At 42.7% G+C, this 14,641-nt stretch overlaps 1 protein-coding gene across 1 annotated transcript in view; it reads right to left on the minus strand.

The window, feature by feature from the left end:
- The window catches only part of st6galnac3 (ST6 (alpha-N-acetyl-neuraminyl-2,3-beta-galactosyl-1,3)-N-acetylgalactosaminide alpha-2,6-sialyltransferase 3), a 197,768-nt gene that overhangs the window by 157,551 nt on the left and 25,576 nt on the right, over positions 1-14,641 (minus strand). The window contains exon 2 of the mRNA XM_052010705.1: positions 8,795-9,001. Within this exon, the coding sequence (XP_051866665.1) occupies positions 8,795-9,001 (207 nt within the window). The remainder of the gene's footprint in view (positions 1-8,794; positions 9,002-14,641) is intronic.

The following is a 14,641-nucleotide window of genomic DNA, read 5'->3' on the forward strand; positions in this document are numbered from 1 at the left end:
AGGCTGTGGGAACCTCACAACCTATTTCCAGGCCTAAACCTTCTGAGCTGGAAGCAAGCAGGTAATAAGTTAATGTTTGAATTTTTAAAAAAACTTGATTAACCTTCCTGAAGATTTCTGCAGTTAAAGCATTAATTTGTGAAGCCATTGTTTAACACAAAACAAAGGAATAGAAAGTGCATAAGATTTAAAATATAGTTCATCCACTTGCTGAAAACCAATTTTCTCACTGAATGAATAGTCAGTACAGCTTTGATTATCACACACACCTTCAGAGATTGCAGGCCAACAGCTCTTCTAGACAAAAGTGTCATAAGGAAAGATAAAGTTGTATCAAAGAAAGCTGAAAGCACCAGAATTTGTTGGCTTTAATCCAGTGTGGTCTGAATTGTTCTTTTTCTGCAGCTTAATGTAACAGCAAACACCTACCTTCATTGTGCAGGTTGAAATGAATTCTAGTTTCTAACCTTAATCCGTTACACCTGGGTAGTCCCAACTACAAGACTGACAATTTCTGGCTATCTGATAAAGATGAAAGAAATTGCACTTAAAACACATCTTCCCTGCTTTTCCTTTCTGTGTCTAGTTCCTGTCCTCTAATTTCAATCTTTCTTTCCCTCTGTTTAATTCTCTTTCTGTGCCTGATTTGACTTTAATTCCTCCTCCTCCTTTGTGGTTTCTGGAGATGGACGATTGGTCCTGTCACCCACCAAGGTCCCAGATGCCTTGTTATCAGGTTAGACTCCTGGCAATTCATGGTGCAAAAGATTTTTGAGCTTTGAAGTGCAGGAAAGTGTCAAAGTAATAGGGTGTGCTGCAAGATATCTCCCTCCAGCAAGATGTAGCCTATTTATCTTCAAACTTTGTTCAGTGAGTGCATTGCTAATGATGCTGAGCTGGCTGCCTGGCTTGGCTAAGTTATAATTATGATCAGGACTGATGCATTGGGCAGCTAAAAAAAAAGTTGGAATGTGATATCTTTGTACAAAACAATTAGGCTTGTTGCTTGCCTGAAGTCTACACTTCTTCCAATTCACTGCTCTGATTGGCACTGGCACATACAGCATTGCTATCTACACCATACTGATCCAGTTGCAAAGAATAAGGGCTATAAAATTCCTTTTTGGAAGCTCGTATTCTCTCTATCAATTGGCTGTAGAGGGTTGAAGACTTCAAAACCAAGTCTGCCACAATCACAAAGATGCCAATAAGCTGGAAAAAGATGCCATTAAGCTGGAAAGAGTGCAGAGGAGATTTACGAGGATGTTGCTGAGACTCGAGGGACTGAGTTACTGAGAGAGGTTGAGCAGGTTGGGACATTTTCCATTAGAGCGTAGGAGAATGAGGGGTAATCTTATAGAGGTGTATAAAATCATGAGGGGCATAGATAGGGTGAATGTGCACAGTCTTTTTCCCAGGGTTGGGGAATCAAGAACTAGAGGACATCAGTTTAAGATGAGAGGGGAAAAATTTAATAGGAACCCAAGGAGCAAATTTTTCACCCAGAGAGTGGTCAGTATGTGGAATGAGCTGCCAGAGAAAGTGGTTGGGGCAGGTACACTAACGATATTTAAAAGGTACTTGGATAAGTACATGGACAGGAAAGGGTCAGAGCGATATGCAGGCAAATGGGACTAGCTTAGATGGGAATCTTGGTCGGCATGGACCAGTTGGGCCAAAGGGCTGTTTCCATGCTGTATGAGATAGTTAGAAACATAGAAAACCTACAGCACAATACAGGCCCTTCGGCCCACAAAGTTGTGCTGAACATGTCCCTACCCTAGAAATTACTAGGCTTAGCCATAGCCCTCTATTTTTCTAAGCTCCATGTACCTATCCAAAAGTCTCTTAAAAGACCCTATCGTATCCGCCTCCACCACCGCGGCCGGCAGCCCATTCCATGCACTCACCACTCTCTGAGTAAAAAACTTACCCCTGACATCTCCTCTGTACCTACTCCCCAGCACCTTAAATCTATGTCCTCTTGTGGCAACCATTTCAGCCCTGGGGAAAAGCCTTTGACTATCCACATGATCAATGCCTCTTGTCACCTTATACACCTGTATCAGGTCACCCCTCATCCTCCATCGCTCCAAGGAGAAAAGACCAAGCTCACTCAATCTGCTTTCACAAGGCATGCTCCCCAATCCAGGCAACATCCTTGTAAATCTCTTCAGATAATGAATGTTGGGCAATGGAATGTTCACCATTGGTTCTCCCAACGACCCCTACCAACCAACCCATTGTCACCCAGATTCTTACCCTCCCCCAGTTGCATCTGCCCTCTTCCTTTCCAGTCCTGATGAAGGGTCTCGGCCCAAAACGTCGACTGTTGATTTCCCTCCATACATGCTGCCTGACCTGCTGAGTTCCTCCTGCACTTTTTGTGTGTTGCTTCAGATTCCAGCATCTGCAGAATTTTTTGTCTCATCATCTCTCCTTTATCTAGTTCCGCTTATCACCTCCCTTACCAGATTCCAGCTACTGCAACCTCTTTTATCTCTATTTATCACCTTCCAGCTTCTGCCTCTACTTCCACTCTCCCTCCCTCCACCTGGCCCCAACCACCCCTTTTTTTCTCTCCTTACCTCTCTCTACCTACCATCCACCAGCCGCTGTCTCCCAACTCCACCCCTCCCCCTCCTCACTTGCTTCCACCCACTGACCTGCCAGCCCCCTACCTCACCCAACCCCCCTCACCTCTTTACACTGGCTATCTCTCCTCTACCCTCTCAGTCCTGATATGGGGTTGCAACTTGAAACATCAGCCACAGCTGCTGCCTGACCCGCTGAACTCCTCCAGCAATCTGTTTTTTTAACTGTAAGCTGGAACTGACCCAAGGGGCTGAATGGCCTACTCCTGGCAGCCATGGAATTCTGTCGTTAACTTCCCTGCGGTGTGTGGGATTGGCAGGAGAATGGTGGAGATGGTGAAAACAGCCAACATTAAGGAGTCTACTAAGGGCACTACTCTTTGACAAAGGCAGCTGGAGAAGCTGCCCAATCCAGGGTAACAGCAGGTCCTCAGCTACCTGCCCAGAACAGACTGGACTGACCCACAGGCCCCATATAAAGCTGACACAATGGGTTATTGCGTTACTGTGACGGGGTGGAGAAAGGGAGCTTGGAAATGATTACAATTTACTAAGGATGTTGTTTCTGTGTCAAAGCAACTGCAGTGTTTTTGCAGTAGCTGACGATGATTTAATACATTGTGAGATCTTGCAGTGTCCAAATTGATTGGTGCATTTCTCACACTGCAACAGTAAACATCCCTGTAAAGTGCATCATTGATTGCAAAGTGATGGCTGATGTCCTGTGACTGGCGGTATGTAAATGCAAGGCTTTCTTTCTTGTGCAGGTTCATTGCTACTTCCAATGCTCATTAAAGTAACTCGTTCCTTTTTCCAATCAGTGGTCACTTCACCGCAATATCTGATTTCCTGAGACAGGTTTAAGCAAAGAGAAAGGCAAATTTTCCCCAGAGTTTTCTCTGTGAATATAAATATTAATAAGTGTAAAGAGCCATTAATGTTTCACTTACACCATTTGGCTAAGGTGAAAATAGAAGCTCATCATTTCTAGCTCAATCAATGAACATTAATAGACACACACATCCAGTGCACGCAGAACAGGAATATATCACTTAGGTTCAAGTCCTCCCAGCAAAGACTGACTCCCATCCATTGCTTTAAACATGTCAGATAATCAATTCATGCCAAGACTATTCTTGGGAAAATAAGCCAGTATTTACTATTGCGTGAGATAGTACAAAGAATATAATGATGACCCTTTCAGAGACTTTATAACACATGTTCCAGGGACTCATTTTTCTCGCTTAATACCTGCCAATATACTTGATGCTGATTGTCTCACAGTCACACTGGCTATGAATTCTAAATGTTACTGGGATAGTTTATTTTAAAGTATCAAGACTCAGCTATATATCAATTCAGAATAGTTAATTGAACATGTTAGCTTCAAATTGTTTTGATAAAAACAAAATACATGAGATATAATCCATAAATCACAATACAGCCTCAGACAAAGAAGGCTTTTGTTTATTTGTTCACATCTATGCAGCATGTCAACCCATTTCTTAAAGACATCAAATGAATTGCCTTTGCCCCTGCACGTCCTAGGCTCTTCCTTTGAAATCTGATCAGAAATTGTACAGGAAAGCTTTGGGAGGAAATTAGTAAAAAGAAACGCTCCCTTTAAATATATTCCTTTCAGATAGTAGAGGGGTTTCAGTTTTGCCTTCATTGCTGTTAGTAATGTTGAACAAGAACATTTTAAGATTCCTAATGGAAAGCAGGACTCAAAAGCTGTTGCCGGAAGGATACATAATTTCCAGTGTTGCAGCCCAATCTTTTAAAATATAAAATGATTCGCTTAATCTCCTCAGTTTTAAGGATTTGACATAAAAGCTGAAAAAGAAAATTGTAGTTATGCAGTATTTTTTCCACAGACTTTGTGTAAAGTCAAGTTTATTACCCAAGCTTTATAGTTCCTACATTGGGGAGAACCATTCTGGGCCCCTTCAGAGGACAATATAAACAAGTGCATAGCTCAGGACTGAAGTAACAGTGGCCAGACTGTCAATGGGGCAGGTTGCATGACACAGGGGGATGTTAGATTTCCTTTATTAGTGAACCAGCTGGAAACTTAACCACACCTTCATGGTCACCATGACTCAGTGAATTCAGTTCCACAGCTCGTTCCACAGTTGTGAGTGGGATTCACATTCAGGATAATTTGGTTGCTTGTCCTGTACCCATTAATTACCACACCACCAGTTCTGCCAGAGCACTGTTATAAGATAGTCATGTTTACTCTACTGCACAATCTGGCATCAGATCATTTGGAAATTCTTATGGTAGAACCACAGAACACTACAGCACAGAAAACAAGCCATTCGGCCCTTCTAGTCTGTGCCAAAACTTTATTCTGCTAGTCCCATTGACCTGCACTCGGTCTATAACCCTCCAGACCTCTCCCCCCCATATATCTATCCAATTTATTCTTAAAACTTAAGAGTGAGCCAATATTTACCATGTCAGATATGGTCTGGCATCTGGCTCACTTATAAATCTGGAATGTGAGCTGGGGATCCAGAGTGCAAGTTGAGATACAAGAGACCACAGATACTGGAATCTGGAGCAACCACCATGTCAGATATGGTCCGGCATCTGGCTCACTTATAAATCTAGAATGTGAGCTGGGGATCCAGAGTGCAAGTTGAGATACAAGAGACCACAGATACTGGAATCTGGAGCAACATTGTGCTGGAGGAACTCATCAGGTTGAGCGGCCTCTGCGGGGGGTGTGGGGGGGGGTGGAGGAATTGTCAATATTTTGGGATGACACTCTGCATCAGGACCTTCCTGATAAAATACATTCAGTAAAATACGATGTGGTGAAAAATTGCTAAACTGTGTGATTTCTCTTTCCTTGCAATGGCCACATTGGCTAGCTTCTTGCAAGTGAAGGGTCTCAACCCAAAACCTCAACCATCCATTCACCTCCATAGATGCTGCCTGACCTGCCGAGTCCCTCCAGCACTTTTCTGTTTAGCTCCAAGGCCAGGTTGGTTGCACTTACTGCACCATGTTCTGTTCTTTATGATTCAACTTGATTCAAATGGAAGTCTCCTTGTTTCCTTGATGCATTAATCCCTTTCAAGAACCATGTGTCTCTATGAAGGACGATAATTTACCATCATCCTCTGGTTTCTGGATTGGGCCAGTTAGCAAATGGCCGGGCTACCTTACTAACAAAGTATTTGATTTCCATTTTAAATATCCAGCAAGGTTAATTTATCTTGTTTTATTCTTAAATTGCAGAAGCTACCTGAATGGACACCATAAGCTTCTTTTGTACAGCAAACAGCATCTACTTTGTACATTGCGGAGCTTGGCTGAATTTATAGCAAATCAATGGTAAGAGGGAGACACCAGGAGCATAGCAAAGAATGGATCACAAGTCAATGCCGTTACCTTTTATATCATTATGGACCAGAGCACTGTTGAGAAAACACCAGCTTCTATTGTGACTTAGCCAATAATCTTCCTCCATAATTTAGTTTCCTTCAGTCTTCAGCTTCAACAGGAACTCATGCTCAAAGATCCAGGCTGTCACTTTGGTACAGTACTTACAGGAGCACTGCAGTGTCAGAGGGCAAGCTTTTCAATGAAACTTTAAACTAAGGCCCCATCTGCTTTCTACAAGATCCTTTGGCAATAATTTAACAAAGAGCGAAGAAGTCCTCCCAGTTGCACTGTCCAATATTCACCTCCGAAACAATACCTCAATGCAAATTATCTGGTTTGTGGGAGCTCACTGTGTGCACATCAGCTGCTTTCTCATGTAGTAACAAAGATTATATTGGAAAGATGACTGGCTGAGCTTGTGAAATGTACTCTATAAATGCAAAGCTTTCTTCTTTTGTAAGGAGGCATCTAAGATAAATCACCTGGTTTAAGGCGGCAGAGGTAAATGTGGAATATTAAACTGCGATTGGGGAAAAGGGACAGGAGGTTTAACCTAAAAAGAAATCAATTTAATATCGACATCATAAAGTTCTTCATATAGTAATCAATCGTGGAACTGAGTCCTGGAGCCACAGAGTCACACAGCACAGAAACAGGACCTTTGTCCAAGTCCCAGAAAGGTCTTGATGTCAAGAAATTTAATTGACCAGTAGGTCTTTGTTATCAAAGCACAAATCCTTAAAGCTGCATGGTAACTTGATAAAATGGAGAAAAGGCTATATTGGATTTATAGATAGAACATAGATAAGAAAGATAAAGAAACATAGCAAGAGGTTTATGGTTAGATTTTAATTCAAGTGTTTAATTCTGGGCCACAAGAAAGGCCTGAGAATGGCCTGGAGGACATTGACCAGGATGTTATCAGAAATGAGAGACTAAAAAGAGAGTTTGATAAAGGTGGAATTCCTTGATATTCCTTGGAACAGAGAAGGTTAAGACCTAATACAAGAGGCTTTATTAACAAAGGGGAAAACCTGCTCCCTCTCTGTTGAGTGAATTAATAATCAGAGGCTATACAAATTCATTGGAACATGCTCTTCAAAGAAGGATCATATTTTTCACCCAGAGACTTGTTGGAATCTAGAATAGTCAACCTGAAGAGGTATTGGAGGCTGATTTTCCACAAACAATTTTAAAAAGGGACACATATTTAAGAATGGGAAGTTTGCTGGACAAACAGTGGCTGCTCTCTCTCTCTCTCTCTCTCTCACACACACACACACACACACACACACACACACACACACACACACACACACACACACACACACACACACACACACACACACACACACACACACACACACACAGAGCCAGCAACAACCAGAGGGACAAATCACTTCAGTCTCTGCGATGATCCTATAAAAGGGGATCAGAAAGTGAAGGTTGGGGCAAAGGGGAAAGAGTTTTATTCACTGAGCCTCTCTCAGGACACTGAGAACACCCTGCCTCTGCATTCAAACATTGCTGTGGAATTGCTCACAGCCACATGGTGGTTTAACCTCTCCTCCAAAAGACAGCAACTCCAGTGGTACCGACCTCCTTCAGTACTGCACCAGAGTGTCAGTCTACATCACGTGCTCAAGTCACTGCAGTGGGACATCAACCACTGCCTGACTTTCTGATTCCCAAGAGAGACTGTTATCCCTGAGGCATGGTACACAGTAGAGATCACAAAACTTAGAATCCTTTTACTCTTTAGTTTTTGAACTGGGTATGTGGTATGGTCATCCTAGGACGATGTGGTAAAGTTATAAGCAAGAATAGTTTTTATCATCAGTGTGGAGAGTGGGAGAGGAGGGAAAAAAAACAAATCTCTCTAATATAGGGGCAGGAAAAAATGTTCAGGAACCTCTGCTTGGAGGATAAATTGGATGAACTAAGATGAGTCAAGGGCTTGCTGTTTACCTGTATGAACTTCCTCTGTAACTGTAACTCTATATTCTGCATTCTGTTTTTTTTCCTTTTGTACTACCTCGATGTACTTATGTATGAAATGATCTGTCTAGATCCCATGCAAACAAAAGCTTTACACTGCATCTCAGTACATGTGACAATAATAAACTAATTACCATAAGACCATAAGATATAGAAACAGAATTAGGCCACTCGGCCCATCAAGTCTGCTCTGCCATTCAATTATGGCTGATTTTTTTCAACCTCATTCTCCCATCTCTCCCTGTCACCCTTAACCCCCTTACCAAGCAAGAACCTATGAATCTCTGTCTGAAATACACCCAATGACTTGGCCTTCACAACCATCTGTGGCAACCAATTCCACAGATTCACCACCCTTTGGCTCTAGAAATTCCTCTGCATCTCAGTTTTAAAGGGACGTCCCTTTATTCTGAGGCTGTGCCCTTGGATCCTAGACTCTCCTACTAATGGAAACATCCTCTCCACGTCCACTCTGTCCAGGCCTTACAGTATCCAGTAGGTTTCAAGGAGATCCCTACCCAACCTTCTGAACTCCATCGAGTACAGGCCCAGAGACATCAAACGCTCCTCATACGTTAAGCCTTTCATTCATGGGATCATTCTTGTGAACCCTCAGGACCCTCTCCAGGGCCAGCACGCCCTTCCCCAGATAGAGGGCCCAAAGTTGATAAAACTAGTTCTTATGGTGAAACAGATGACCAATTACCAATCTTGTGACCAAGCATGACGTAAAGGTAAACATTACATCCGAGTTCTCTTGAAGGTGAGATGATAGGATTGCGTCCTCCCATTGATACATTTACCTGCTGTGTTGTTACGCTGACGTAGCCAGGGAGTTCTCGGGGCTGCTGGTTGATGGTGGCGTGCGTGAAAACTCTTGTCATGTTTAAAATCCCATCCTGGCCAGGGTAAGGCTGAAGAAGAAGCGATGAGATGTCATGTGTGTACTGGACCACTGCCACAAAGAGCGACACCACCAGTATTGAACTCAGCACAAGAATCGATTTCCTCTGTAAGGTTGAATTGGTAGAAAAAGGAAAAGTCTTGTTAGCCTGGCCAAACAAACAATTTTCACAGAGTGAAATATCTCATCTCTAATATCAGAAGTAGACAACAATAGGTCCATTTAGACCTCGAACTGATTCTGTTTTCAATTAAATCTTTGCTGATCTGCCATTCAAGTCCATTAACACCATGCTCCAATGGACAATAATACCCTGAGGTAACATATATCACCAACAAATTAAAAGAAAACTGCAGGCATTGGAAATCTGAAATAAAAACAGAAAATGCTGGAAACATTCAGCAGGTCAGGCAGCATCTGTGGAAAGAGAAAGAACATTAATATTGCAGGTCTGAAACCCTTCATCAGAACGATTTCCTTTGCTCTTTGTGTGAAGTGGTTCCATCTGAACAGCCTAATCTAAGATGATAGCCCTTTGTTCTTGATATTTCACAAAGGAAATAATTTACATCTATTTACCTACCTTTTTTTATCATATCAAATTCAATTAGATCACAACATAATCTTTTATACTTCAGGAAATACAGGCCAGTGTTTGCAATGCTTTTTTATCACCTCAAGCTAAATTACCATGCCACAATGAAAACTGTCTATTCCATCAGACAACTCAATCCCTGCTTCTGCTGACCTGATGCTGAATCCTCATCACCAACCATGATTAGAGCCCTCCTCCCTTGTTTGACGCTCTTTGAACCTAAGATCTTCCAAAGGTCTGCTGCCCAAAGATATCTTATCATATAGTCAGGCACGGTAGTGTAGCGGTTAGCGTAACGCTTTACAGCGCCAGCGACCCAGGTTCAATTCCGGCCGCTGTCTGTAAGGAGTTTGCACGTTCTCCCCGCGTCTGCATGGGTTTCCTCCGGGTGCTCCGGTTTCCTCCCACATTCCAAAGACATACGGGTTAGGAAGTTGTGGGCATGCTATGTTGTCACCAGAAGTGTGGCGACACTTGCGGGCTGCCCCCAGAACACTCTACGCAAAAGATGCATTTCACTGTGTGTTTTGATGTACATGTGACTAATAAAGATACCTTATCTTATTCCCGTTCACCTATTGTCATTGAGCTCGCTGATCCACACCAGCTCCCAACTAGACAATGCCTTGATTTTAAAATTCTAAGCATTGTTTTCAGATGTCTCCATGGTCTTAGAGTCATAGAGATATACAGCACAGAAACAGGCCCTTCAGCCCAAGTCATCCATGTCGACCAAGATGTCTATCCAAGTTAGTCCCATTTGCCTGTGATTGGTCTATATCTCTCTAAACCTTTTCTATCCATGTGCCTGTCTAAATGGCTTTTAAACATTGTATGTGTATCTGCCTCTACCACTTCCTCTGGCAGCAAGTTCCATGTACCCACCACCCTCTGTGCGAAAAGGTTTCCCCTTGGGTCCCTTTTAAATCTTTCCCCTCTCACCTTAAATCTACTCCCTCTAGTTTTAGACTCCCCTATTCTGGGATACAGACTGTGACCTTCCACCATATCTATACCCCTCATGATTTTATAAACAACTATAAGGTCTTGCCCCTCTTTATAATCTCTTCTAACCCCATAAACCTCCAAAAGATCTGCACTTACAAAATTCCAGCCTCCTGATCATCCCAGATTTAATCCCTCCACCGTTGGTATCCCTGTCTTCAGTTGCCGAACTCCTAAACTCTAGAATTTTGTTTCTGAATCTCTCCACCTCTCTTTCCTCCTTTAAGGTGCTCTTCTCTGGCCAAATGTGAACACCTGCCTTAAGATCTCTTTGTAGGGCCCACTGCCGATTGTTGTTGGTAAGATCAATTCCAGCCGCTGTCTGTAAGGAGTTTGTACGTTCTCTCTGTGACTGTGTGGGTTTCCTCCCACGTTCCAAAGACGTATGGGTTAGGAAGTTGTGGGCATGCTATGTTGGCACTAGAAGCGTGGTGACACTTGCGGGCTGCCCCCAGAACGCTCTATGCAAAAAGATGCATTTCACTTTGTGTTTTGATGTACATGTGACTAATAAAGATATCTTAAAGATCTTATCTTAAGGCTCCTAGGAAATGCCTTGGTAAGTTAAGCTTATGTTAAAGATAAATTAAACTGGCAGGTTATACTTTGTTTAAGGTCCTGGATCCACTCCAAGATTTCTAAACAGCAGTATCGTTTCGTTCATCAAAAATTGTCTTTACAATTGATGTGTTGTACTGAATAGTGTGAAAAAAATCCCCTCAGGTCCTCTCTAAACTTCCTATCTAACACTTAAACCTGTGCCCTCTTGCCTTAGAGACTTCCACCATGGGAAAAAGAATTTTACTATCTAGCCCCTTCAATAACTTTATATAACCTAGTCAAGTGACCCTCTCAGTCTCCTCTGCTCCAGGAAAAACAAACACAGCCCATCCAAATCCTGATGGGACTGGATGGACAAACTGCAGGAAGGGTATTCCCAATGGCAGGGGAGACCAGAGCAAGGGGGTCACAGAATAAAGATTTGGGATAAGCTATTCACGACTGAGATGAGGAGAAATTTCTTCACCTACAGAGTGGTGAACCAGGAGAATTCTCTACTACACCGGGCAGTTGAGGCCAAATCATTAACTATATTGAAGAATGAGTTAGAAATAGTTCTAATGGCGAAGGAGATCAATGGATATGGGGAGAAAATAGGAACAGTGAACTAAATTTGGATGATCAGCCATGATAGTATTGAATGACGGAGCAGGTTCAAAGGGCCAAATGGCCTATTCCTATTTTCTATGTTTCATTGAAACTGTAGGGTGAGAGGAGGCACATGTGGATGGCTGGTATTGTTAGACTGAATACTGCTTTGCCTCGTTTACACTTCCCCTTGAATGCAGACAACATAATCAATTCTCTCTTCACCCCTCTCCCATTGGGCAGAAGATACAAAAGCTTAAGAGCGTGTACCACCAGGCTCAAGGACAGCTTCTATCCTCTGTTATCAAACTGTTGAATGGACCTCTCATATGCTAGAGATGAACACGGTAGTGTAGCGGTTAGCATGATGTTATTACAGCGCCAGTGACCCGGGTTCAATTCTGCTGCTGTCTATAAGGAGTTTGTACGTTCTCCTCGTGTCTGCGTGGGTATCCTCCGGGTGCTCCGGTTTCCTCCCACGTTCCAAAGACGTAAGGGTTAGGAGCTGTGGGCATGCTATGTTGCCGCTGGAAGCGTGGTGACACTTGCAGGCTGCCCCCAGCACATTCTCAGTAATGCAGAAAGACACATTTCACTGTGTGTTTCGATGTACATGTGACTAATAAATAAATATCTTATATCTTATTTTATATCTTACCTCGTCATGGCCCTTGCACTTTATTTGTTTACCTGCACTGCACTTTCTATGTAACTACGAACACTTTATCCTGCATTCTGTTTTCTTTTTACTGCCTCAATGTACTTATGTATGGCATGATCTGTCTGGATGACATGCAAACAAAGCTTTTCACTGTATCTCGATACATGTGACAATAATAAACCAATACCAATACCATGTAACAGACTGGACTGTTGCCTTTGTCTGCACATTACTACGTAGCACATTCTCAACAGACAATGTGGGGCATCCATAGCAATGCTGCCTCTTTTAATGTACTCTTTCATCTTGCCCAGGACTAATCTTTACACAAGAAGCTCGGAAGACTGACTAATGTTACTGATGTTCACTGTGACAGCTGAGGGCCAAAGGAAGTTCAGGGCTGCCATGAGCTTTATTGAAAGTGGCGGTACTATACACATCCTCAAGGATGGCTGTAGGCATCTCACAGTGAGTTGCACACATCTATTACTTGCCCCTGGTGAAAGGGAGCCCGCTTCCTCATCCAGTACTCTAATGTGTCAGTCTTGACTGAGCAGCTTTACACTTGAGCCTCCGAGTTGCAAACTTGTAAGTTGAAGTCAGACTCTAGAGACACTCTGACTGCAGAATCCAGGATGGCAGTCTGCTGCAGGACTCAGTACTGATGAAATGCCAGAGATGTAAAAATCCATCTGTGCTTTAAGATGGACACAAAAAGATTGCAAGGCACCCTTCCAGTGGAAGTTCTACCTCGTGTCCTGGCCAACATGTATCCCATAGCCAGCATCAACAGAACTGAATATTTAGACATCATCTCAGTGCTTCTATGTAGATCTTGTTCTGTGCAATTTGGCTGCAGCTTTTCCCTGCTTAACAACAGTAGTGCCAAGCAGATCAGGAAAGGCTGTCGTCCATGGACTCTTGTTTCTGGAGTAACAGGAAATAATAGGCTGTTGGTCAGAAATTAATGTAAGGGAAATGTTCAGTGTGGATTGAGAAGCAGTCACCACCCAACAGGACAAATGTTCATCAAGGAACTACATTTTATAGTTAATGAACACAGAATACTGACAGAGAATTATTTGAAATTTGATAGCTTTGTGATTTTTTGCTTCTGAGTTGTGCTCAAGGTTTTTAGTCACCACTAATTTGCTCTCAGGCGAAGATTCACATTCCTCATTCCATCAAATATTCTGTTTATGCTTCCCCTAACTCCAGAGATAAGTTCAAAACCATTCTCCAGTACACAGAGGAAGACTTAAATCAAACTGTCCTCTGCAACAATGTTGGGATTCTGACAGTTTCTGAAATTATTATCAATGCTGCTTTATACATCAGGAACCAGTGCTGACAAAGGGTTGCATTTACGATATGATTCGGATGCAAACCCCAAACATTTCCAGATTCACAAAAGGCGACTGCATACCACACCCAGATACACTAATAAATAGACACATTAAAAAAGATTTGTAGAACTATCAGATTGTAGAACTATGGGATAAATATAGGCTTTAGATTTCCCTGTTCATTCTCAGGATGTAGACATTGCTGGCATTTACTGCCAGTTTCTAATTGTCCTTGAGAAGATGAGGCACCTTGTTGCAATACAGATTGGTTTGATACAACAGAGACCATCTGAGAGGGCAGTTAAGAGATAAGAGATACTGTCTGCAAAACCACATTGCAGACAACATAAAAATTGGCAGAGTTGTGTATAATGAAGAATGTTGTCAAACGATACAGCAGAATATAGATCAGTTGCAGATATAGAACACAGAACATAGAACAGTACAGCACAGGAACAGGCCCTTCAGCCCACAATGTTGTGCCCAACTAAACTAATCACTTCTGTCTACCCAATGTCCAAATCCTTCCATTTCCTGCACATTCACATGCCTAGCTTAGAGCCTCTTGAATGTCCCCTATCGTATTTGCCTCCACCACCACGACTGGCAGTGCATTCCAGGCACCCACCACTCTCAGTATAAAAAACTTGCCCTGCACATCTCCTTTGAACTTACTCCCTCTTCACCTTAAATGCATGCCCTCTGGTATTAGACATTTCAACCCTGGGAGAAAGATACTGGCTGTCTACTCTACCTATGCCTCTCATAATCTTATAAACCTCTATCAGCCTCCACCACTCCAGAGAAAACAATCCAAGTTTGTCCAACCTTTCCTTTTAGCACATGCCCTCTAATCCAGGCAGCATCCTGATAAGATATCTTTATTAGTCACATGTATATCAAAATGCACAGTGAAATGCATATTTGCATAGAATGTTCTGGGGGCAGCCCGCAAGTGTCACCACACTTCTGGCGCCAACACAGCATGCC

This window comes from Pristis pectinata, chromosome 3 (genome assembly GCF_009764475.1).
Source record: "Pristis pectinata isolate sPriPec2 chromosome 3, sPriPec2.1.pri, whole genome shotgun sequence".
In the NCBI taxonomy this organism is placed as follows: domain Eukaryota; kingdom Metazoa; phylum Chordata; class Chondrichthyes; order Rhinopristiformes; family Pristidae; genus Pristis; species Pristis pectinata.